Below are 26,168 nucleotides of genomic sequence, written 5' to 3' on the forward strand. Positions count from 1 at the left end.
AGTATAATCATACAATGGAATGTTGCATCACAGTTAAAATGAATAGTTTAGAGCTGCATGTAAAAACATGAACACGGTACATCTCAATAAAGAAGTTAGGCATAAAAACAAATTGCAAAATGATATGTGCACTGTAATGCCATTAATATTAAGTCTACAAATATGCAAAACTTACTATATATTGTTTCTGGATATATACCCTAACTAAAATATAAAAATGGACAAGGATTGATAGCAAAGTGGTGACATTTGAGAAGGGAAGAAGGGAAATGACACGGAGAAGCAATATACCAGGCTCTTCAACTGTATATGTGATTCTTATTTCTTAACCTGGGGAAAATTATATTATTCTCTACTTTTCTGAATATTTCATATTTTTAAAATTTTTCCCATAAAGGGGAGGGAGGCGAAATTGTATAGACTTAGGTTTAAATTCTGCCGCTTACTGAAGAAGGAACTTAGGGATTCCTTAGTTTCTCCAAGCCTTTGTATCTGTAAGAGGACATTATAATAATAAATATCCTGTTTCACATTCAAATTAGTGAGATAATTTAGATGAATGTTTTATAAAGTGCAAAGTGCTATAGAACTATAAGTTGTAAATGTACAAGAATGCTCCACAAATTCCAGTTATTACAAGAAACTTTCTTTGTTACATACTCTCACAGAACCTGTTCCTTTTCCTTCGGAGCACTCGCCTCCACTTGTAATTACACTCCATTAATGCTATTGTGTAACTGTGCATCGTCCCCATTCCATAGCTTTGGGCTCATCATTATATCTCCTAGAGCCCAGCACAATCCTTGGCACGTGCTAAAAGCTCAACACATTTTTGACAGTGTAATCTGAACAGTGGTTACCTGTAGGAAATAAGGATGGAAAGCGAAGTTAGAAAAAGGACTTTTTCTGTTTTACATAAGTTTCTAGACTGTTTGAACTTTTATCATAAACCTGTTATGACTTAGTGACAAAAGTAGTTTATTTTAAATAAAAATAATAATGATTAAATAGGCATATCTTAATACAGCGCCTCTCGGTGGGAGGTAACGTTTTAATATAAGAAATTACAGGAAAAGAGGATGCATGAAATAAACTAAGTAGGCAAATTGTGTTCTGGGGTCTCCCGAGACCTTTTGGGAAAGCAGGAGAGTGTCTAACGGTTTAAGAACGGCCCGGAGATACCGTTAGGAGGCGCTCGCGAGGCTGTAGCAGGATTTCCCGCCCTCTCGGTTCCATGTCCCAGTAACCCGGGCGCGCCTGCGACCGATAGTAACCTCGCGGTCCGGGGACGAGCAACCACCGCCGCCGCCACCCCCCCCCCCCCCCGCCCCGACTCTCGCCTGCTCCGTCTCAGCCAATGGGAAGGCAGCGCACGAGCCGGCCGGACACTAGCCCTCACCGACTCCTCCCCTAAGCAGTTAGAACCGAGTTGTACAATCACCTTGCCCTCGGCTTTAGACTTTTCCAATCACCACACTAGTTCCCGATTCCAAGCCCCGCCCCCCTGGCAGCCCCGCGTTCATTCTCGGCCAGAGTCACCTTTGCCTTACAAACGATCCGCCCCGCCCTGTGCCTACCTTGCTGCGTTAGGCCCCGCCCCATGATCAGACCGACCAATAATCGTGAGTGCCTGAAGCCACTGGGCGGGCCTGCAGCCAGTGCGCACGCCGTGGGCGGGCTCCAGGCCGGAATTGGGGGTGAAGCTACAGCGTTGTACCCACATTCGGGGCGCGCGGATCCGAGGGGTCCCTGAGGGGGGCTCCTGAAGCTAAGATGGCGTCCTCAGCTGAGGGGGACGTGGGAACCGTGGCAGAGCTGGCGAGGGTACTGCAGTGGGGTTTCGAGGAGCTGAGCCTTAACAAGTTGGCAACGTCCCTGGGCGCGTCAGAACAGGCGCTGCGGCTCATGATCTCCATCTTCCTGGGTAAGGACCCTTGTGCCTCCCTCCGCCCCCTCGCAGAGTTCCCGGGGAATGGGGACGTGACCTACCCCTTTTGCTGGAGCCAGCCGCGAGGGCTTTGTGGGGTGCAGATGTGAATCCTAAAACACACCAACCAGCTGTTGAGAGAAAGGCAAGTCTTGTCTCGAGTCTGGGAGTGCTGTGCCCTCTGAACCTCTTCACCTTTCTCTTCGACCCCTGTTGTACCCTTCTGACCTGTCATTTGGCGCCACCACCCTCTCACCATGCCGTGATTACCCCGTGTCCCCACGACCTGCCCTTATTTGTCTCTCTCTTGAGTTCTACTCTCTGTCCATGTGCACTGCTGTCTGTTATTAATATCAACTCTCACACGCGCGCTTCTTATCGATAGCACGAGTATTTTAGCCCTATGGGCCTCCTCAGCCCCTTATTCTCTGTTTTATGTATTGCCAACTCATATTACACTTTCGTCCCTTTTCTGCCCCATTTCTAACATTTTCTTATACCGTATGTTTTTTTCCCCCTTAACCACCACTTGTCATTTACTGGAATATCATTTTAATACTGGGCTTGAGAAACAGGACTGACAACCCCCTTAAAAACTATCCTTGCTACCCCAAGCGTTCATTACTTGTATGGTTCAAAGGATGTGGTATGTCTGAATTTATGCCACAACAAGCTGTGTTGTAACTGGTTTATAGGCTTTTCTACTACATCCTTCCTCCATGACTTTTTTAATATATGTAAGTAGCATGCTGCTTACAAACTGTGGGACCCTGGGCAAGCCACTTAATATCTCTGAACCCCAATTTTCTTACCTATGAAATGAAGACAATAACGCCTACCTGATAGGATTGCTGTAAAGTCTTGTAGGAACTCAAAGGTCAAGATTTGATATATATAAATATTTGGAAGGTTTTATGAAGGTTATGGGACTTTAAATAGTAGAATAAGGGTGGGGAAGAATTAAGCAAACAGGGCTGAGACAAGAGCAGAGGGTTAGAGAGCTGAACAATAATGAAGTTTGAGATGAAGTTGGGCAGATGTGGAATGCCTTAAATGCCAGAAAGATGTTTGGAGTTTTTCCAGTAGTCAGTAGAGACATCGACATATAATATCACCTAAGAGTATCAACCCAATCTAGATAATGGGAGAGGCATTAATTCATGTTTTAACAAGCTTGGCTAATATCATTGCCACTGGCCTATTACAAAGCAAACCAAGATAACCTTTCTTCAGATAAAAGTTGCCTTTTCTCTCCTTTGTAGAATTGTAAAACTTTAGAAGTGGAGGGAACGTTAGGTTGTGTGACTTCCTCAACATCACCCAGATCTAACCCACATTTATCAGCATGCCCATCTACAGTTCTTTACTCCACATTAGCTTTGAACTTTCCACTCCTTCCACCTTGTTTCTGACCCAGTTATTTGTTGGGATTGTAATTGGCAATTAAGAGTGTTTACATTCATTAGTCAGGAAACTCACTGTTGATTTCTCAACTATAAATTGTGAATGTAACACAAGTATCAATGAATTATAAAGGGCAGCCTGTTAAATGGAGCTAGACCTGGAATTAGGACTTCGAATGTGTCCTTTTTGTGCTCACCGTCAAATATGGCCTGTGTACTCCTGGTGGGCTACTGCCGTTGTTCTGTCATGGGGCATACAACTGACTGAGAAATTGTTATCTCCATATCTTACCCTTCTGCTCTCATCTTCTCATTACCACCAATCATGAAAGTAATAAATACTTGGTGTAATACATCTACCACACTCCTGAGCCATTGTGCCTCTTCGACCATTTCCTCTATCCCTTCTTCCTACCTCATATGTGCCACTGCCTTCAGTAACTCATAGTATTTCTCATTTTTAGATCAACTTGGGGCTTTATTTTGCCTCATATCAGGCATAGCTCTTCCACATGGATATAGAGGATGGTATTTACTAGATATAGATTAAATACATGCATGCAAACATAATTTAATAAGCCTGACATGTGCATGGAAGGAGTACATTCTGGTTGGAAATGTTTCCCCTACAAAGGTATTATCACTACTGTACTGTAACCTAGAAACCAGTAGCCTTTCAGCAATGGAGCTCCTGGGTCCTAAACTTAGCTCTCTTGGGGAACTGGGATACTGGAGGAAATCCTTGCTAAAGACACCAAGAAGGCCTAGAGTCCTAAATGATTTCTAGCTCAATTTCTTCTAATTTGAGGTTAATTTGGGTTAAAAGCACCAAAATGCAGGTACCCTGGAAGAAGAGTTAGGTTTATCAGACATTCATATTTTCAAGTGTGAATAACTTTGAATTAGATAGTCTCATTACTATTTTCTTAGCATCTTACTTTCCCTGCTTGAATTCTGTGTGCTGATCTTGGGGTGCAAAGCATTAAAGTACTAGCTTTCAAATCTTTTTGACTGAGACCCATAATACAAAATATGTTTTATGTCCTAACCAGTACATACATATGTAGACATGTATTTTAAACAAAAGTTTCAGGAAACATTACTTGTCTTACTACAGGCAGTGAGTTTAGCTATTTTCTGTTTTATTTTTTAGTACTGTATATAACCTACTAAATTGATTTCATGACCCATTAACAGGTTACAACAAGTAGTTTGAAAAATCCTGAGTTAGAGGCTATAATTTTTTTAATAAATTTATTTATTTAAATTAGTTTCAAGTATACAGTACATTGGTTAGACATCTATAATGTTCATAAAATGATCCCTCCAATTGCTCCCTCCCTCCCCTGGCCTTCTACTTAGCCATCTTATTAATGCTAACTACATTCCCTCTTCCATGCTCCCCATGTCCAACTATCAACTACTAATTTGTACTTCTTTAACCCTTCACCCCATTCTCTCAGCCTCCCAACCCTCCTCCCCTCTGTCCACTATATTGTGAGTCCACCAAATTGTCCACTATATTTGTGAGTCTGTTTTTGATTAGTTTGTTCTTTTTGTTCCTTAGATAACACATATAAGTGAAATCATATGGTATCTATCTTTCTCTGTCTGACTTATTTCACTCAGCATAATAACCCCTAGGTCCATCCATGTCATTGCAAATGGTAGGATTTCATTTTTTCAATGGCTGAGTAATATTCCATAGTATATGTGAACCATAATTTCTTTATCCAATCGTCCGTTGATGGGCATTTAGGTTGCTTCCATATCTTCACTATTGTAAATTATGCTGCCATGAATATCGGAGTGCATAGATCTTTATGAATTATTGTTTTGGTTTTCTTTGGATAAATACCCAGAAGTGCAGTTGCTGGGTCAAAGGGTATACTCATTTTTAGTTTTTTGAGGAACCTTCATACTGTTTTCCATAGCGGCAGTACCAATTTGCAATCTCACCAGCAATGTATGAGGGTTCCCTTTTCTCCGCATCCTCGCCAATACTTGCTGTTTTTTGATTAGAGGCTGTAATTTTTAATATTCAGTATTTTAAGAAAAGGGTAAGCTTACCGCTGCATTGGAGTACTGTGAACAGCCAGAAGACTCTGTTAAAGGTGTGTGTGTGTGTATGTTTGTTTTGTGTATAACTGCAGGGAGTTTGGTAGAAGATGAATTTTGCTACAAGCCCTGGTACTGGCAGATGCTACTGGAAAACATCTCCCCTTCAACACCTTGGGTCTCATCACTCCTTAGCATAATAACATGAAATGTTCTAAATAAATTTAATAAATGTACCTACAGTGCTTGACCCTGCAAGGGCAAAAGCAGTGATGCAGTATGAGTAATAGAACTCTGCACTCAAAGATAATTATGTACGGTTTGTTAGAGGGTAGGGAATGGGCGCGAGATAAGTACTCTAATAACCACAATAAAAGGCAGAAATCTGAGAGCCATAAGAGAATTACAAAGCTTCATGAGATTTAAAAATTGGACCTTTAATGAACTTTGAAAGTTGAATAAGGTTTCAGCAGATTGACATGAAGGAATCGCCTGAGCAAAAACACTGAGGTAGTAATGTGTAGTGACTCATTCAAGAACAGTAAATAGTCCAGTTTGACTGAAACAGGACTTAAGTAGAGAAGTAGTGGAAAATAAGACTGGAAAGGTAGGTTATGGAACCTTGAAAGCCAAGGTAAGGAGTTTGTACTTCATTTAGTAGGATCACCTACTAAATTTAGTAGGATCCCATTGGAGATATTTGAAAGGGGAATTATGTGACCAAAGCTGTATTAGGAAGGTAATACAGTGTAGGATGATTTGAAGTGGACTTAGACAAAAGGTAGGGAAACTAATGAGAAGGAACAATGATCCAAATAGTTATAATGACTTGGAGGCAAGGTGGTTGCATGAAGAAGGGAAAGGAGGGATCTCATGTGAGGTATTTTTGAAATACAGAATCTTTCGAGAGGTAGATTTTGTAAACACTTCCATCTAAATAGCTGCTCGTGCCAGAAACCTAAGAATCAGCCTTGTCACCAACTTTCACTCTCTCTTCATATCACAGTCACCAAGTCCTATCAGTATTACTTCCAAATTGTGTCTCAAATATATCCACTTTTCTCCATCACCACAGTCACTGTCACCAGAACCACCTGGGTAACCTCCTGACTGGTCTCTTAATTCTGTTCTTGCCTCTCCGGTCCATTCTCCAAAAGTAGCCAGAGTGGTCTGATCTTGTGCCACTCCTGCTCAGAACCCTCAGAGTCTTCCATACATGGCTGGGAAGCCCTTGCCTGCTGATCCAGCCTCATCTCAAGCAAGCAGAGCTTTTTAACCACATGGCCATCTTTCAGTTCCTCAGAAATGACATTAAGCCCTTTCCTACCACAGAGCCCCTGTACCTGCTCATCCCACTGCCTAGAATGTTCTTCAGTTGTTATTCACCCGACAGATTCGTCTTTTGGGTCTCCATTCAAATTGTCACTTCCTCTGAGAGTGCATTCCTGACTCTCATTTTAAAGTATGTCCCTTGTTGTACTTTCTCATCCTACCTGAAATTTCCTTCCAAGTATACATTGCAGGTTGTAATTATATATTTGTAGATGAGAACAGAAACCATGTAAGTTTTGTCTATCACAGTATACCCAGAGTTTAACACACACCCTGGCTTATAGACAAGGCACAATAAATATTTATTGAATAAGTCAATGAATAAATGAATGACTTGGCAACTGACTAAATGGAAGATAAAGAATTTAAAAAAAAAAAAACGACTCAGCCCTCCTGCCTGGGTAGCTGGAAAGATGACAGTATCTTTCACAAATGCAGAAAGGGCATGAGGAAGGTTAAATATTACTTAGTGCCAAGTAATGATCTAGTTTGGGATTTACTTTAGGTTTTAAGGGTGCCTCTAGGTGTCTTGAGAGTTGTGAAGCCTAGTCTTGAGCTCAGGAAAGAAGTTGGGCTAAAGATACAGTTTTAGGAGTCCATATTAGTATCATAACTGAATCAGGGAGGGAATAAAATGTCATGGAAAAGCTTATATGGAGAGAAGAAAATCTAATTCATGTTGATTGAATATGTTTCTATCCCCGTATTGGTAATAACAATAGCTGACATTTATTAAGGATTTGCTGCATACCAGACATTGTTTGAAGAGCTCAACAGTACCCCACCTAAACCTTTTACCCATATGATAATTACAGTACTGTTATCATCTCCCTTGTGCAGATAGGAAACTGACCTACAAAGATTAAGTAACTTGCCTATGGTCACACCCATTTCTCCAACTCTGGAGTCCTTGCTCTTTACCTCATGGGGATTGAGAGGAGCTTGTGGGGGAAAGATAAATGCCTTTGATAACCTTTTCTCTTTTCACTCTGTGGTTAAATCAGGGTATAACCAGCATATGAGAACCCGCTCAACATCCAAAGCTAGAGCAGGCCAAATGAAGCAGATGGCCACCCCGCTTAGTATGAGTGTTCTGTTGTCTTGGCCATGACTATGGCTTGGCTGTTAGACTCATCAAAAATTGCACTTGGGAGTAAAGATTCATTCCTTAAAGGTTCAGAATTAGCATCATTAATTCTGATTATATAAGGGTTAGCAACTTTTAAAATCAAAGAGGTCCTGCAGTTTAGTTACCTTTGGACCAAAGTCAGGTCTGGCCCTTCAGAACTAAAACTGTTATTCAATGGAAAAAGCTTTCTTTAGGTAGCATTGAAATTACTAGAGACCAAAGCTAAGCTAGATGAAAATTAAACAGCATTAACTAAACAAATGGGACTTCTGACCATAATACAAAGCAGGGTCCAAGAATTCTACTACTGTAAAATAAGGGGGTGATCCTAAATGACTTTCAAGGCCTCTTTCAATTCTAAAAGTGTAGGTATATTCTACATTTTTAGACTTTATTCTAATCTACAGGCACAAATTTCATCATAAGCTAAAGCTTCCTGTTTTAGGGATTTCCTTTAAACATATTTTTTCAAACACTTATCTATATTCCAATATCTTACATTGCACAAAACTTCATGTTTTGAATGCCAGTGTAACTTTAATGTCAAATAGAATCATTTCTTTGCAGAAACATATGTAAATCAGGACCCATGAGATTATATGCACAAGCTAATTTAGCAAAAATAATTACATACTCACTGACATTAAATCTGTCTGGGCAGCCATGGGAACTCACTGGAGGTGTACAGTCCTACAGCCTTTTAAGCATGGGATTTGGTCTTTAAAAAGTAAATAGCATTTCAAGTGGACCTTAAAGAGTATGGAAGATTCTAGTCGGGTAGAGATAAATGAGGAGCTTTCCAGCTGTAAAGAATAATGAGCATATATGTGGATATGAGGAAGAGTGAGACAAATCTGAGGAATTCAAGTAGTTCACTTTGGCTAGAAGAATAGTGGACCCAGAAAGGAATAGTAGAGAAAAACCCAGTAGGCCCTTTAGGTTGGGGGAGGGTTGCGGGGGGGTGAGGGGATGTTGAGTAAGGTAGTAGGATGTGCATTGTCTCTAGAGACCTGCAGGCCAAGGTGCAAATTCTAGATTAAATATCTACTATCTGTTTTACCATAGAGTAATTATAATTACTCAATTTCAGCCATCTATTTCTTCATGTTCCCAAAAACCAGTCTTTACTAAAGAACTGAGGTTAAGATTTAGGTAGTTTATCTGATAAATAATTTTTAAATTATATTTAATTCATAGCAAACAGCAGTATTTTGAAACCAAATGCAAAATTTACATGAATTTAAAAAATAATGTAGTCATCAAAGAAATTTCTCATTTCTAGAGAACTATATCCTTTGTGCAGATGTGTTCATTCTCCTCTGCTCTGGAAAAATTTGAGAAGCATTTTCATTGCTCATTGGGATGCTGTGAGAGCTAAATGAGATAAACTGTATGAATAGTTGACCTTGCCTGACCCAAGATAGCTTTAAATAATTGTCCTCTCTCTTCCCTCAATAAATATTTATCTCTTTCCTTTCCAAGGAGACTCAAAGTGTGGTTTTGGGACCAGCAGCATCAGTGTCTCCTAGCAACTTGTTAGAAATGCAGATTTCTCAGGTCTACTCCAGACCTACTAAATGAAAAATTCTGAAGATGGGCCCCAGTGATCTGTGTTTTAACAAGCCTGCCAGGTTATACTGATTACCCTGAAGTTTGAGGATCACTTGTTTAGTGTATAGTCATATGCCACATAACGACATTTCCATCAAGACTGACCGCATATACAGCAGGGGTCCCATAAGATTATAATGAAGCTGAAAACTTCATACTATCTAATGATGTAGCTGTCGTAAGATTACTCACATGTTTGGGGCAATGCTGTTGTAAACAAACCTGTGCTGCCAATTGTATAAAAGTATAGCACATATAGTTAGGTATAGTACGTAATACTTGATAATGGTAATAAACAACTATGTTACTGGTTTATGTATTTACTGTACTGTAGTCTATTATTTTAAAGTGTACTCTTTTTCATGAGGTTGTTAGGCTAATAGTTCATCTTTCCTTTTCTTTCATGTATTAACCTCCTTGAGCAATATAGCATTCTCCTAATTGATTGCCTCACATTTTAAGGGGTATGGGGGCGAGCGGTGTGTGTGTGTGTGTGTGTGTACATTTTCCCAGCAGTTGCTGAAGTCAAAGGCCAGGAGATTTAGGGCCCACTTGGAGTTCTTTTGGTGAAGCAATAATAGCATCCTAGGACCCTCAAAGCCTACCTAAGTTGTATAGCCCAAAAGATGTTTTATGCATCTTTATGTCTTCCTAGTTTCAAAATGGGGGGGGGGGGTAATAAGACACTAAAAATGTGGATAAATAATTTCTAGATAAGACTTTCCCTTTGGCCTAAAATAGACTGGTTTCAAATCTAAGTTCCTCCCTATTCAAGCAGTGGCTATGAAGGTAAGTGAGATTCATGAAACTCTGGACACCTTGAATGAAGGAGTCTGTCTAAGAATCATGTACCATAATTATGAGCAATAGAGGCTTCTGATAGAAATGTCATTGCATTGTAACTGTAAGGACAGCTTGTCAGAAAGTAAGAAGATCAGGCCAAAAATGATCAGGCCCAGGTTTTGTTCTTGACTCACATGAAGTCATCAAGTAGACTATTTAAATGCCCCACTCTAACCACAGGCTAAGTTTAAATTTAAAATAACATTTTGTCAATTAAAAATACATTTTAGTACAAGTATTCATGTTGCTATGGCATTTTTATTAGAAAAGCATACATAGTCATATCTGCTACATAAAATTATTAAAGTAGTAATTTTGTACACAATTAAGAATTCACTATAAAAAGAATTGAGGATTTGTATGCACATATTGTATACAGATCTGAGGAGAATATGAGGTCCCAAGAGGTTAAAGTTGTAATCGCTATATATTTATGTGCTCTAATCAGAGGTGGCACCCTCATGGTAAATGGCTTATAGCTCTTGAGGTTTCCAATTTCTGCTATGATAGCAATTCTAAACTCAGATGGACTTGGCCACTACTCTGGTTTACTGTCCATAAATATAAAACTTCTGTTTGCAAGCCAGCAAGAAGAAGCCAACTAGAATAGTATACTTTAAGTCTCCTATGGCATATACCTCAGACAGAAGTGTAAAAGATTGATTATAGCTGGAGTATAAATATACTGGGGCCCTAACTAAATATATTGAACCATAAGGGCTACTAGAAATCTTTATTCTTTAGCTAACGGATAATCTGACTCCACTTCTTAATTCTTCATTGGCTCTTCTAAAAGAGTAGGAAACTTATAAAATATATAACTTTTTAATATTTCTGAAAGTCCTTCCCAGATCTTCAAGTAATATTGAGATGCTGATACAGAATGAAATAGATTGTTTCCAGAGATAAATTGGAAAATTAAAAGCTTTTGATACCATCAAAAGATACTATCAAGAAAGTGAAAAGATAACTCATGGGATGAAAAAATATCTGCAAATCATATAACTGATAAGGGTCTAATATCCAGAATGTATCAAGAATTCTTATAACTCAAAAAAAAGACAACCCAATTTAAAAATGGGCAAAGGATATGAATAGACATTTGTCTAAAGGAGACATACAAATGGCTAATAAGCACATGGAAAGATGCTCAACATCACTAGTCAGAGAAATGCAAATCAGAACTACAGTGCCATACCACTTCACATCCATTAGGATGGCTATAATCAAAAATAAATAAGTGTTGATGATGATGTGAAGAAACTAGAACCCACATGCATTGCTGGTAAGAATGGCAAATAGTGCAGCCACTGGGGAAAACAGTTTGGCAGTTTCTCAAAGTTAAACAGTTACAGCATGACCCAGCAATTCCACTCCTAATTCCATAGTATACTCAAAAGAATTAAAAGCATATGCTTACAAAAACTTGTATACAAATGTTCATAGCATTATTATATTAGCTAAAAAGTAGAAACAACCCAGTTGTACCCTAACTGATGAATGGTTAAACAAAATGTTATATATTCATACAATGGAGTAATATTTGCCCATAAAAAGGAATGAAGTACTGATATTTGCTACAACATGGATGAACTTTGAAAACGTGAAAGTGAAAAAGAACAGACACAAATGGCCACATGTTGTATGATTCCATTTATATGAGATGCCCAGAATAAGCAAATCCATAAAGACAAAGTAGATCGGTAGTTGTCAAATTAAGAAGACAGTTGAATTGGGAGTGACTGCTAAGAGGTATGGAGTTTCTTGTTAAGGCAATGGAAATGTTCTGCCATTAGATAGTGGAGATGGTTGCATAGCATTGTGAATATACTAAAATTCAATGAATTGTACATTTTAAAAAATTATAAAGATGATCTATATATGATCACAGAGCTAGAGAACCCAACAAACAATTATGCCTATTCACATTCATAAGGACAATTAAAGGGTGTGATGCTATTATCTTTTCTCCCATTAGAATCTTAGCTGGGTAAAAAAGTTTATTGTTTCATTTGCTGAAATACCTGCTGAGAAAAAGAAGTCTCACCTATCAGTTTTGTTGTGGTGGTTGATTATTTTTTTAAATAATCCGGGGTTTGCAGGACCTGAAGTTCATATAATCTTAGGAACCTTATTTAAGAAAAAAAAATACAAAAATACCTTACAAGTTTTACAAAAATAAGTTGCTAGCTCCACCCCTACCCCACCCCCAGGGCTTTAAAAGGGACCTATGTAAATGAAAGGCCTTGAAACTGAAGCTTTAGTAGCTTCTTAGCAAATTGGATTCTTCCTGGGAGTACTGGGTGCAACTTACAGACCTTTATTTCTGAAAGTTGCTATAGGCTTCATTTTGTTAAATCAGATCAAGGTGGGCAAATGCCAAAATTTCCCTCTACTAGATTAGTGGCTTGAGCCTGAGATTTTTTATTTTAAATCAGTTAAAATAATACTCATATTTCAAGAAATCAGGTATAGATATGCTTATATAAAATATCTGCCCATACATAGAATAAATATTTTTAAAGTTGCCTAAAGGAAGTACATATATGATGCTTTTACAACTATTTTCTCTTATAATCTGCACAATAGCCTACAAGATGGCTGGTATTTTTTCTTGTTTCACAGATGAAGAAATTGAGGTACAAAGAATCTAAGTAATTGGCCCAAACTGCAGAACTGAATTTCTAAAGTAGATTACTTTTGATTCCTAAGTCCAGGGATGTTCAACAGGCATACCCTGGAGATATCGCAGGTTCTGTTCCAGACCACTGCAGTGAAGCGAGGGTCGAGTGTCGCAATAAAGCAAGTGGTAATGAGGGTCTTTGCTAATGAGGGTCTTGACTTCAGTTTGTAAAAACCACAACACCTAGGAAGTGCAATAAAAAAAGCAAAATACAATAAAAGGAGGTATGCCTGCACTTGATCAGATGATCTGGCTAGAAGTTGCCACCATGTAGTTTACTAACTTCAAAATAATTAAAATGTGATAAAATGCACTGAATATAGGCAACAGGGATGTCATTTTATCCCTACTAAAGGTATTTCAGTGTCTTAAAGCATCTCAAAGTCAATCTAGACATCTGTTGTCTCTCTTCTACTAAAATGAAGAAATGGCAGTCAGTAGCCTCTTTCAGCTTTAACATTCTTTCAATCTATAAACTTTTGTAGACTTTTTTAGGAAAAAATTATCTGAAGTAACAAAATGAGTATTGACCATTTGAACAAACTCTAGTAATATAGAAAAATACTATAATCCAAGTGTTCAAACATAAAGATAATGTTCTTGACATCCCTGTTGCCATCTCATCAGACTTAACATACTCATGAGGGCTTGCCGCTAATGGATGACTAACTTTCCTGGGCTAAGAAACTAGTGAGAACCTATGAGTGTCTACTTTCTGTAGCGTAACAACCAAGGGGGTTGGTGACATCAAAGTAAGTCTTTTGTTGTATCTTAACTTTGCAGCTTTTGCGGCAGGTTTCACCAGTCAGTCAACATGTGAGCATATCAGGCACTAGCACTAAGTTTAAGAAGGCCTTACTTGGCTTAAATGGAACAATTAAAGAATTACTTTCAGCAGGACTTTGGGGCAGTTCAAGTTTAGGTTATTTGGTTGGGTTAAGTAACTAAAAAACTAATATTTCTTACCCCTCATAACAACCCTTTTCTTTCTCACAAGTAACTGCCATCCACTAGTGGACCTTTAAAATGTCCACTCTGTTCTTTTATTCTCAGGTCATTTTGATCACTTGTCCTAGTTCCCCAAATCTTATTCCACAGTTGCCAAAATGTTTGAGGTACTCAGCTGGAGGTAACTTTCAGAAATGAACTGCTGTATTCTTACTGCAGGGTAGGGACAAGGAGGCCCAAGAATTAGATTAACAAAGAAAGTACGGGAGAGCACCTATATTTAGCATTAAAATGAAGTTTTTAAATGTGTTTAGATAGGAAGGTAAGCAAACATAAACATGGGTGTGCATGTGTCTATAAACAGGTGCCGGAGTATAGATAGTTATTGAGAAATCAAAGAATAATACAGCTGTAGTTTTAAAAGCGCACAGCTAGTTATTAGTGATTCACTCGCAGGTCGCTGCCAAGAGCGAAGGCATGAGGCAAGAATATCAGAATGGAAATCAAGTGATGTGGATTCTAATTTGAGCTGTGCTCTATTAACCTTGGGCATGCCAGTTATCCCCTTTGGGCCTCAGTTTCTTATCTATCTAATGAAGGGTTTGGAGTCAGTGATTTCTAAGCCGCCTTCAGTTCTAAGAATCTGTATACCTGATGAATAACTAGTCAGCACATGACTCAGCTCTAGCTATAAGAGGGATGTACAAGGTATATTGGCACCTTGCCCTTACTATCAACAAGGCTTAATCTGGTAAACAAAGGACCAGTTCTGCACAAATTCCAGAGGTAAGCTTCATCCCAACCTAAATGTCCATAATCTACCAGTGTCAGCCCCCGCTGACTGCAATTAGTAACTAAGTTTTTAGCACTAAGTGTCTAATCAGTTACCTATCACTTAAATAGTGTCAAGCAGGGCTTAATTCTGCATCTTATTTCTATATGTCTTCCTTTTCTCTGCATAGTTATTTAGCACAAGGAATGTCCACTTTGGTGAAAGAACAGGGAAAATTTTTGAGTGGCAGACCTTCAAAGTAGAAATAATGTTAAAATTCTCATGTGAAAATATTTGATAAAAATACACTACAACTAAGCCATGTCCGAAAGTAGACCTATTTTATATTCTAGTCTGTGATTCTTGGGAAAATTTAACTGAGATTTGATTAAAAGAGTAGATAGATCTTAACTGTGGCCTTCTAATATTGCCCAAAGCAAAATATTCTTTGTCTATGGTAACATCCCATAATCTAGAAAAATGACAACATCCAGATGAGATAAAGGAAGTTTTTTTTTGTTGTTTTTTTTTTTTTTTTTTTTGATCATCTCTTTTAACTAGAAATTCCATAGAGTGGTCATAATCTTAGTAAACAATCTCTAAGAGCAGTGACAGACATATCTTTTTTTTTTTTTTTAAAGCTTCTGTCCCCTATCCTTCATCTCTAACTACAAATATGAATTTTGAATTGAGTTTCAGTGACTTTAAGGAGCCCATCTAAACCAGATCTCACAAGAAGTAAAGGAGAGGTTCAGAGTGATAGCCTGGGCCACAGTGCTGAAGGCTAAGAAAGAAATTGATAGACAAGAACTAGGAGTGACCATAATTCTAGGAGACTGACTGCAAAAGGAATAAGTGAAAAATGAACAGTAGCTAAAAGCAGCAGCAAAAGGACGACAGTAGATGGGAGGAGGGCTAGAGGGCTAGAGGGTTGAGGTAGAAGAGAAAATGAGCTAAGTGGCTAAATCATGGACTTAGAGGTAGACCATGGATTAGAATCCAGCTTCATCAATTACTAGCTACTAAACACAGGTTAGATAACTACTTTGATTTGTTTGCTTATTCATAAAATGAAAGCAATATTATTATTATTTATCTCATAGAGTTGTACAAATTAAGTGGGAATAATGTATGTAAAGTGCCTAATTCAATGCATGACACTCAGTAAGTGTTCAATAAAGGTTAGTTGCTGGTACTGATGATAATAATAGTTGTTATTGAGAAGAAAAGAATAAGGAAGATAGCAAAAACAATCATAAAGGAAGTTCCCAAATAAGACTGGTACGGGTAGAATTCAGAGGACTGAGGCCAAAGGGAAGGAGACGTTTAGAAAGAAAAGAGGGACATTTTCCTCTGAATCTGGAGGAAAGGGAAAAAATATGGATTTCGAGCAGAGCTTTTTAAGTTTTCTCATAGACAGTTCCCTAAAGTGGTAGAAGACTAAATGTATGCTCTCAGGGGCTCTGGAGTCCTTAGCACAAAGTGGGTGTTAAAAGACAAAAAGTCTTGAAGTCTCATATTGTATCTTTAAAATACAAGGCAACTTTGCATTCTATTTTGTATGATTTGTTTTAATATAATTAAGTTACTTAACAGTTAAATTACTTAAAATTTTTTTCTGCAAAACTTCTAGTAGATGTGCTAAGATCTGGCTAAACCAACATATAGCGGTTCTAATTCCATCTTCTCCTTCACACTTGCCAAAACATGCTTTATTTTCTTTTCACCAGAGTCTTATGAACCACTGACTGATCAAATGGGGTTGTAGCCTATTCCTACAGAGCCCAGAAATAGCTATACAAGATGAAAGGCAAAGAAATTTACCAAACTTTAATGAAAACAGCCAATTTCTATTTCTTCAAATGAAACCTCAGAACTACTAGAATTAATAAGTAATTACATAACTATTGTACTGAAAATAAGGAGTTCTCCTAGCAACTAGATTGTAAGAGATCCTAGTCCCTGACTCCAGCAGCGCTCAGGCCTGAGTAGACATCCAGTGACTGGAGAACACAGCTGCATACGCTCCGTGTGCTTGATGACCTGAACCCCTGAAGAGGACCAGACGCCGCGTACCCCAGCAGTCTGCGCTAAGGTCACAACATTTGGAATGCCCTTGGTGTTGCTCTTGGAACACTCCCATTTTAGTAGGAGACCCGGGTTAGAGGGTAGGTTAGGTCATCATCCTTCATCTGCGAATAAGTTTCTAAAGGCCCTTCTTTAAACGAACAATCAAAAAAGAAACAGTTATAGTGCTGCAGAACAAGTTCTTTAAAACCTCCAGACCAGGTTTCTAAAACAAACCTCTGCCTGTTTGATGCTATTGAAGGAAAGACAGCAGCTCTCAGTCATCAAGCTCAGAATTTTATTCTCAGGACCTAGTAAGTGCTCCTTTCTTGCACTAGGATTTTAGTAAGGCAGGGCTTCTTAACCCTGGCTGCACATCAGATCACTCAGACCTACTGAATCAGACTCTGACAGGTGGGGAGGAGGGTCAGGAGGTGCTTTCATTGTTTTTTAAAGATTCTTCAGGTGATTGTGGCCACTATACTAAGCTTTGGTTCTCACAAGAAAGCATTAAGACTCAGAAACAGCTTCTAGGACAACGTCCTCAACAAAAACAGCACATCCCTGAAGGGCTGACTGGGCAGCCAGGCTCCAAAGCCTGTTGAGCTGAGCAGCAGCCAAGAACAAGGTTTGGTGTTTACACACTCAAAATCAGCTCTGGGTTGTCACAGCAACTCACCCCGGCACATTTCCTTCTTCCCCTTTGCAACTTCAGTCCAGGCTTTGCTGTTCTCTGTTATGATCTTAATGTTCTTGGTAACCTTAACGGCCTGCCGCATTCTTTTTTTTCCTGCCAATTGCTCCGTCGTCTTACCATATGTTTACTAGTGTGCAGTAATTCTTCACCTGTCTGTGTAGAGCTCAACAACCTCAAATATACCCCCAAACTACACCCAAAAACAGGAAATAGCACAAAGGATCTTGAGTGGCCAGAACAGATGTTACCAGGCTAAGCACTAAGTCTATAAGGAAAGCACTCAAGACCTTTGCTCTTGTCTTATATCTTTTTTCACATTTTTAAAACAGTTATGGTTTCTAAGGCCCACAGTAAATTTGGAGGGAGAATAATTATTCTTGGCAGGATCAAGAAGTGACTACTGATCCCTGCATAGGAAGGAAAGGGGCAGAAAAGCCCTAAGAAATGGATACAAGCACTCAGAATACAGGACAGTGTACGCCCTACAAGAGCCAAAACAAACACTTTGACACACCTCGACAGGTCATAAACCCATCCTGACTTTATTCTAGAATAATAATGAGCCAGGGCACCAAAAAAATGTTAAATTATACTCAATTTAAGGAAGCAGAGTAATGTGTTTTTTAATTTCAAGCATTCCAAATGCCTCAGCATTTTGGTTATTCCAGTTGGTTAAGGTTTTTAGTGTTTAAAGAAGTAAACTCTTAGCTATCCAGAACTTTTTTTTTTTTAATGCCTATAGCGCCCGGTCTTCCTAAGTGGTCTCCCATCTAAGTACTAACCAGGCCCAACCCTGCTTAGCTTCCAAAATCAGATGGGATCAGGCGTGTTCAGGGTGGCATGGCCATAGACTTATCTAGAACTTTTTTGAGTACTCTAGATAATTAATATCTATCCTGTTTATTGTTTATATTCATTTATAGCCCTATTCCTAAAACATTAAAAATAAAACACAAAAGGCTTAAAGGAGTCAGATCTTATTCTATATACTTTCTGTTACCTGGCTCTGGTTCTTAGCAATACTTGCTGACAACTTGGTGTTCTGTCCTTGCCAAATTTGATATGTGATATGTATGAGACTTGATCCTGTTTCTTTGTTCATTCATCTGACTGTGAAGGGTCATAGATGTTTCTTTCTCCCTTGAACCTAGTAATCTTATATCACTTCATCTCAGCTAGCTAGAAAATAAACCATCTTGCCACCTCATCCCACATTATATGCTCTATAAACAAAACCTGCCATATAGTAGGCATTTAACAAACATTTGTAGAATAAATGAATGAGCCAATAATCCACAGGATATCTATAAAATTAACTACTTGCATGAAGCTATAAATTTGATAAAGAGCCTAGCCCATTACGGGAACAGCTATCAACACCAGCAGATCCTGGCACCAAGAAGATCAAATGATGGGTACACTGTTATGTAAAAAAATATAGGTTACATAAGTACACAGGCTATGATCATAAATTTTAAAAAGTATGGGAAAAAAGACTAGGACATAAGGTAATTGTACAGCATGATTATCCATTTATTTATTCACTTAATAAATAATTAAGTGCTTTCTTTGTATATGACACTCTTCTAAGCATTTCAGAGTTAACCAGATTCACAACTATATTGCCAATGATAAACTAACTGCAGCTTATAATTTAAAAGCAAGAATTGCAGCAACTGTAAACAAGGACTAACTCAAGAACACAGTGCAATGATAGGATAGGTAAAGTGTCCTTCCAAAACACAGTAGGGATTCTAGTTCTTCACATGTGCACTACAATAGGAATGTTGGCAAGCACATCAGCCAGACTTGTTGATAGAACACTGAGTGTGAGTGTGTAGTAACACCGCGGAAGATGCTAACTTTACTGTGGGAATACCAAGTGTTATTGAGCCTTTTAATTCAGTAAGCAACCCTTGGCCGTGAATAATCAGTTCATGGCCCATCAGGAGATCCACTATAGTTCAGTTGTGGCCCTGGGACCATACTCTTTCTGAATCACAGCTTTAGCAGACATTTTTCCAGTATCTCTAATGGATTTATAACTTTGTGGATGCTCAGACCTCAGTATCTTGTAACTGCTATGCAACTGTATAGGCAGTCAGCAATACCAGTTTATAGCCTGGTATTCATTTATATTTATCCTCTTAATAATCCAGCAGATAATACTCTGCTAACAGGATGGGGGAAAATTATAATAGGTCATAAAAGTGTAAAATAGTGTTTCTGGGCATAGTTAGGTACCCTCAATTCCTTGTATCATTTAAGAAAAACTCAAGAGAATTCCTAGCAAATTTAATAGGCTATAAATGAAACCTAGCCTTAGGACCCGGTTTCATATTGCCTTGATATAAAATTACTATCTTCGGTTTTTAAAGTGTATTTACAAAGAGACTTTTGATTCTTGGGGATACTGTTATCTTCTCTGTCGACATCCATATAATGTATGTTTTTTTCCCCTCTAGGCTGAGTATCATGCCAGATAAACTTCCAAAGCAAAAAAAACTGGAAGAGCACCAGGCACAAGTAACCCTCTTCTGATCTCCCCTCAGGTTACCCCTTGGCTTTGTTTTATCGGCATTACCTTTTCTACAAGGACAGCTACCTCATCCATCTCTTCCACGCCTTTACAGGCCTCTCAATTGCTTATTTTAACTTTGGTGAGTAAACTGAGTTAGCAGTGGCACTGCGATTACAGGGAACCTGGGAAGGAACAGACTCGAACAAAATTTCCTGGAGAGAATTTGATGGATAGGGACATTATCATGCTCTTCTTGCAAAGAAAGGGTTTGTGTAGACCAGTACACAGCTTAAATTCTCCTTTATGCACAATCCTCTCCCAGATAAAACATTTGAGAGTGGTTACCCTTGCCAGACCCCATCAACAGGGAAGCATCAGTTTCTCTCTGTTGTGGCTATAACTGGATGACAGATCCAAGCAGTTCCCTCAGGAGCAACACTGAGCTCAAGTATTAAGAAATACAATTAATTCATACAATTAATTTCCTTCCTTTCCTCCAAAATATGAGGCTGTTTTGGAAAAAAAAAATTTCTAATACCAAAGTTTTTTCTTTATGTATTCTTTGTGTTTAGAAGTCTCAGGAAGGGTGGGAATGCCAAAAATAAATAAATAATAAAAATGAAATTTGCTCTGTTCTGCACCCAGGAAACCAACTCTTCCATTCCCTACTATGTATCGTCCTTCAGTTCCTCATCCTGCGACTAATGGGCCGCACCGTCACTGCTGTCCTCACTACCTTTTGCTTCCAGATGGTAAATGTTTTTCCCTGACAGCAGTTTGGGAGTGGGAGGAAGTTGGGGACTGTGGTGTAGGAAAAGCAGTGAACTAGGAGATGTCTAATTTCTGTCCTTTCTCCTGACAACACTTGGCAGTATGACTTTGGGTAGTCACTTTACACAGGCCTCATCTGTGTTTCATCTGCAGATGGCAATGATAATACTTTACCTGCCTCAAGGAAAGGGTGCCAGTTAATCTTTTGCATAGGACTGTGCATTAAGGTTCTTTGGTTCTGGCCAGTATGAGCCCAGCTGTCCATGAGGGGAGTAACTTAAAGACAAGGCAGAAAATCAACTTAGAATGAGCGACAGAATCTGAACATCTAAATTCTCAGTTTAGCCCACATTTTGCTGAGAAACCTTGAGCAAGTCTCTCCCCCTTTATAGGCTCAGTTTCTCCATTTAGAGGATGAGACTTTAATGATGAGACTAGGAGAAAGGAAAAATGAAGGACTATATTGGATTTCAGGGCAGGGAGGAAATAAATCATAACAATAGTAAATACTTCCCCTCTCCTAGGCTTACCTTCTTGCAGGATATTATTACACAGCCACTGGCAACTACGATATCAAGTGGACAATGCCACATTGTGTTCTTACCTTGAAGCTGATTGGTGAGTGATGGGTCACTGCCTTCCCCAACTACACCTAGGCTCCTCCCCATCTGACCATTAACTTACTCTGCACTCTCCCCCAACACTCCTGGCTACCCCAAGTCCACAGGCCACATCCTCAGTGTCCTCGCCCTCTACTCTAGCCACACCTTCTCTCTCTGCTCAGGTTTGGCTGTTGACTACTTTGACGGAGGGAGAGAACAGGTAAGTACGATTCCTCCACAGAGAGGTTAAGGAAGGAGAAAGACCGTTGTTACCAAAAGACTGGACCAGAATGCCAGGAGCAGAGCCTCTTCCTCGTTCCCAACCTCTGTGAACTCTATCAGATAGCACTGAGTAAGGATCAGCAAACCTAATTTGCCCAGATCCAGCTTTTGCACAAAGTCCAGAGATCAATGCCAGCAAGGCATTGGGAAAGGCAGCAGCAGTCAACTGTTGCTTAAGCTACCCCTACACACACTCGTTTCCAAGTGAAGCAACTACTTTTCTCCGTTATCATCCCCTCAGAGATGGCTGTTTGCAGAACCAGTTCAGTGGGCCACCAGGGAGGGGAACACGCAAACTGGCTCTTGCGGGGAGATTCAAGGCTGTCCTGAACCATTCATTCTCTTCTCGGCATAGAATTCCTTGTCCTCTGAGCAACAGAAAAATGCCATACGGGGTGTCCCTTCCCTGCTGGAAGTTGCTGGTTTCTCCTACTTCTATGGGGCCTTCTTGGTAGGGCCCCAGTTCTCAATGAACCACTACATGAAGCTGGTGCAGGGACAGCTGACTGACATACCAGGGAAGATACCAAACAGGTAATTGCCCCTCCTGGTCAAGACCTCTGTGTAGGTGTCTTACCCACTATAAAGCTACTTCTGATGTGACTTTCCTGAAGGCCAGCCCCAGCTGCATTCTCCAGTGTGGCACTGACTCCCAGGCCCGTGCCACACAGGCCCTGGACTGTCTTAACAGGCACTCCACACCTGCTCGCTGCAGGCAGTGGGCGCTTTTCAGCTTAGGTCGCTTCCAGCCATCTATTCTGACCACGTAGTACAAACATAAAAATTCACTTTTATGCCACAGGATTTTGCTTAAACCAGTCATGTCCCTGCCTTTAATAGCCATTTTCTTAGTTTAAAAAAATAGATTAAATCTATGGAAATGTACATAAATATATACGAATATACGACAGGAAATTTAAGTTACCAGAAAAATCCCTTCACTGAGAACATGTCCAGCCTATGTTTGAGCATCGGTTCAAACAAGATAGGAAGGAGTGGATTCAAACTTGGTATCATCTCCTATGCATTGGGTTTTCTGTCCCAGTAGACTGAGGACACTGGTGAGACCTTGAGATCAGTAGTATTCCTGAGGGGAAGCACCACAGACTCGACACACTGTTCCCCGCGCCACTGCCCTTCGTTTCCTGTAACTCGCAGGAGTTTGCAGTCACCATTTCCAATACCAACCACAGAGAAGTCTTTACCTGAGACTAACTGAGCATAGACTTGGGCAGCAGAGCTATTCGTCCCATCCCAGATGAGTAGCCACACTCTAAAACACTCCCTCCGTGATTGAAGGTCAGAGGGTGAAGGGACTGGCCTCTGCGTGTTGTGACCTTTTATGTTCCTTTCCAGCACCATACCTGCTCTCAAGCGCCTGAGTCTTGGCCTTGTCTACCTGGTGGGCCACGTCCTGCTGAGCCCGCACATCACAGAAAACTATCTCCTCTCTGAAGACTATGAAGTGAGTGGCTACTAAAGCAGCAGCAGTGTGACTGCATCCGAGATAGAAAATGGACAGGCAAGGATCCCTGTAGATAGCCAAGAAGTGGGTAATGCCATCTACAAATGCATGTTGATTTTGCTCTAGATCTGTGAGAGTTGGTGTCAATGCCAGCCGGGTCGAGACATGTTCATCAGCCAGCACTGAACGACCTTCGCGGGCACAGGGCTGTGCCAGGTGCACTTTTAGCACCCCTTACCTTCCCCAAGAACAGCTCTTAGCTTGCTGTATTACAGCCCAGTGACTCCTTGGAGCATAGCAGCTTCTGGTCCTTTTCAGCCTGTTTCTTCTCTTGATAGATTGGGGGCTCCTAAGGAAATTCAAAATGCAAGGGAAGGGGAAGTGCTGGCTTTTGTGCCTGCCCAGCCGAAAGGCTTGCAACAGTTCCATACCCACTCTGGGTAGGTTGCCTCCTTAAATTAACACTGAGCATGGATACCGAAAAGTCCCTTGGTACATAGTGTCCCAGATGCTCAGTCCTTTAGGGAAAAAGTTAAGGACAATGCTTTTTCTGGGACTCTCCAAGGAAAAGGAGGTGAATGGATGTTCACTGGGCTCCCTGCTTACTCCTCTTGGCGTATTATATAGAGGCGATTAAGCACGCTGTCAGGTAGATGTGAAGTAGTCAACCATGAAGGAAATTCATCCAGCCTAGGTGGTATCCCTAATACATGTGTTCTTTCTTTTCTCAAGAACCACTCTTTTTGGTTCCGCTGCATGTACATGCTGATCTGGGGCAAGTTTGTACTGTACAAATATGTCACCTGTTGGCTGGTCACAGTAAGTAGAAAAAATGAAACAGGGTCATATTTAGACAAGCAGGGGGTGGGGAGGGATGAGGAGGAGTGGCCAGAACCCTGACTGACTCGGTCCTACCCTCAGGAGGGAGTATGCATCTTGACGGGGCTAGGCTTCAACGACTTTGATGAAAACAGAAAGGCAAAGTGGGATGCCTGTGCTAACATGAAGGTGTGGCTCTTTGAAACGACCCCCCGCTTCACTGGCACCATCGCCTCTTTCAACACCAACACCAATGCCTGGGTGGCCCGGTAAGCAGCAGGAAGAAAGGCCTAGACTCTAGTTCCCACCTTCTGCCGCTTTTCCGGATTCGAGGGCAGGAGTGTATTATATCACTTCTTTCCATCTTTTCTCACTTTGGGTAGAACCTCCAGTCATTCTTACACATACCCCTCCATCCCCCCAAAAACTTCCTGTCATATTTGAAAAACAAAAGCAAGATATGTTAAGTGCCTTAAGTCCTACATTTTAATCCCAGTCCTGCCACTGGTTTTATGTTCTCCATTGCCCTATTTAGAAACACTCGTTATTAGTCCCACCACTAAAGTGTAAACAGCATGAGTAGAGGACTGGTCTGTCCTGTTCACTGCAACTTTGTCAGGTACTTAGTATGCACTGGTCATTTATCTGTTGTATGAAGCGGCTTGCCCAAGTTCACCCAGCTTATTTAGCCTTGGGTCTATTTTCCGTCTCTGAGATGCCAACTTCACAGCCTTTCATTTCCATAGCTAATCAGATGGCACTGCATCCCTCACACCAGGTAGCCCCAAGTGGGAGCCAGCCACCACCACTGCGCTCCCCAGGGAGCTGAGAACCTATAGGCAGGATAATGGGAGTGCAAGGACTAGTCTGAGGCTCATCCTTACCCACCCTTTTCTCTAGTTACATCTTCAAACGACTCAAGTTCCTTGGAAATAAAGAACTATCCCAGGGTCTCTCGTTGCTATTCTTGGCCTTCTGGCATGGCCTACACTCAGGATACCTGATCTGCTTCCAGATGGAATTCCTCATTGTTATCGTGGAAAGACAGGTAGGCCTTAAGGGTGGTAGGTGAAAAAAGAAAATGAGACGGGGCAAGACACTGAGTAGCTCTCCCCTTCCTCCTCAGGCTGCCAGGCTAATTCGGGACAGCCCAACCCTGAGCAACTTGGCTTCCATTACTGTCCTACAACCCTTCTACTATTTGGTGCAGCAGACCATCCACTGGCTCTTCATGGGTTACTCAATGACTGCTTTCTGCCTTTTCACGTGGGACAAATGGATTAAGGTAAGCAAAGGCCTGCTTGCAAGGATGGGAAGGAATTACTAAAACCTCAAGTAATAAAGGATATTATATTCCATGGCCTGTTTACCTCAGTGGCCTGTCTCTCCCCACAGGTATATAAATCCATCTACTTTCTTGGCCACATCTTCTTCTTGAGCCTACTAGTGATATTGCCTTATCTTTACAAAGCAATGGTGCCAAGGAAAGAGAAGTTAAAGAAAATGGAATAATCTATTTCCCTAGTAAGTAAACATCTCTACAGCTAATCTGAAACTACTAGGTTACAGGATAAAGCAACAGATTTGGGGTAGGGGGAGAGTGTTGGGAATTTGGAGTGAATCTCAAGGTAGCCTGGCTTATAGAGGAAAAGTACTGATTACTCTAACTTAGCATGCTAGGAAGAAGCTAGAAGGGCTAAGACCAGGAAGTCTTCTGCCTTTTCACATGGGACAAATAGATAAAGGCAGGAGAAGTAACTGACCAGCCTTCCTATCAAATTTCTTTTCTTGTAGGTGGCCTAGAGCAAGACTGGTGCAGAAATGACTTGTCTCCCCTTTTACAGCACTTCTTCACCCCAGAGCACAGAAAACATAAAAGCCAGGGAGTGGAAAGACATGGCACTCCCAGCTGTGCCTCTACTGCCAGCCAAGTCTTCATTTGGGCCAAAGGGGACACTCTTGTGGGAGGAGTAGAGGGACCCATGTCTCCCCTCTGGGCTCCCCCATGCACGTTGCCTTATCTCTTCCCCTCTACCCAGGAATCTGTTGTTTTTCTTCTGCCAATTTACTATGATTGTATATGTGCCGCTACCACCACCGCCCCCCATGGGGGAAGGGGGTACAAGGCCCTGCCTGCTCCACTTTTTCTACCTTGGAACTGTACCAGATAAAATCACTTGTTTGTTCAGTTTTTCACTGCTAGCATTCCTGGCTGCTTTCTGTTAAACACAATTCATG

The 26,168-nt window shown here is 40.4% G+C and overlaps 1 protein-coding gene and 1 non-coding gene across 3 annotated transcripts; one reads left to right on the plus strand and one right to left on the minus strand.

The window, feature by feature from the left end:
* Positions 1-1,660: 1,660 nt before the first annotated feature.
* LPCAT3 (lysophosphatidylcholine acyltransferase 3) lies at positions 1,661-26,126 on the plus strand. 2 transcript variants are annotated; one of them, XM_011365802.2, is made up of 13 exons: positions 1,661-1,924; positions 20,023-20,130; positions 20,637-20,743; positions 21,287-21,380; positions 21,547-21,584; positions 22,002-22,180; positions 23,003-23,111; positions 23,844-23,930; positions 24,033-24,199; positions 24,831-24,978; positions 25,057-25,215; positions 25,326-25,454; positions 25,725-26,126. In XM_011365802.2, exons 1-12 carry the CDS (start codon positions 1,774-1,776, stop codon positions 25,440-25,442), a joined length of 1,464 nt encoding a protein of 487 aa, XP_011364104.1. In that variant the 5' UTR covers positions 1,661-1,773; the 3' UTR covers positions 25,443-25,454; positions 25,725-26,126. The 2 variants fall into 2 exon arrangements, with proteins under 2 accessions (XP_011364104.1, XP_023389713.1); XM_023533945.1 differs by having other exon boundaries at positions 25,775-26,126.
* On the minus strand, positions 18,204-18,322 carry LOC111743612. Its single transcript, XR_002781793.1, has one exon. It is a non-coding gene; the product is annotated as a 5S ribosomal RNA (ribosomal RNA).
* Positions 26,127-26,168: the final 42 nt, after the last annotated feature.

The sequence above is a fragment of the Pteropus vampyrus genome, unplaced genomic scaffold (assembly GCF_000151845.1).
Source record: "Pteropus vampyrus isolate Shadow unplaced genomic scaffold, Pvam_2.0 Scaffold116, whole genome shotgun sequence".
Lineage (NCBI taxonomy): Eukaryota > Metazoa > Chordata > Mammalia > Chiroptera > Pteropodidae > Pteropus > Pteropus vampyrus.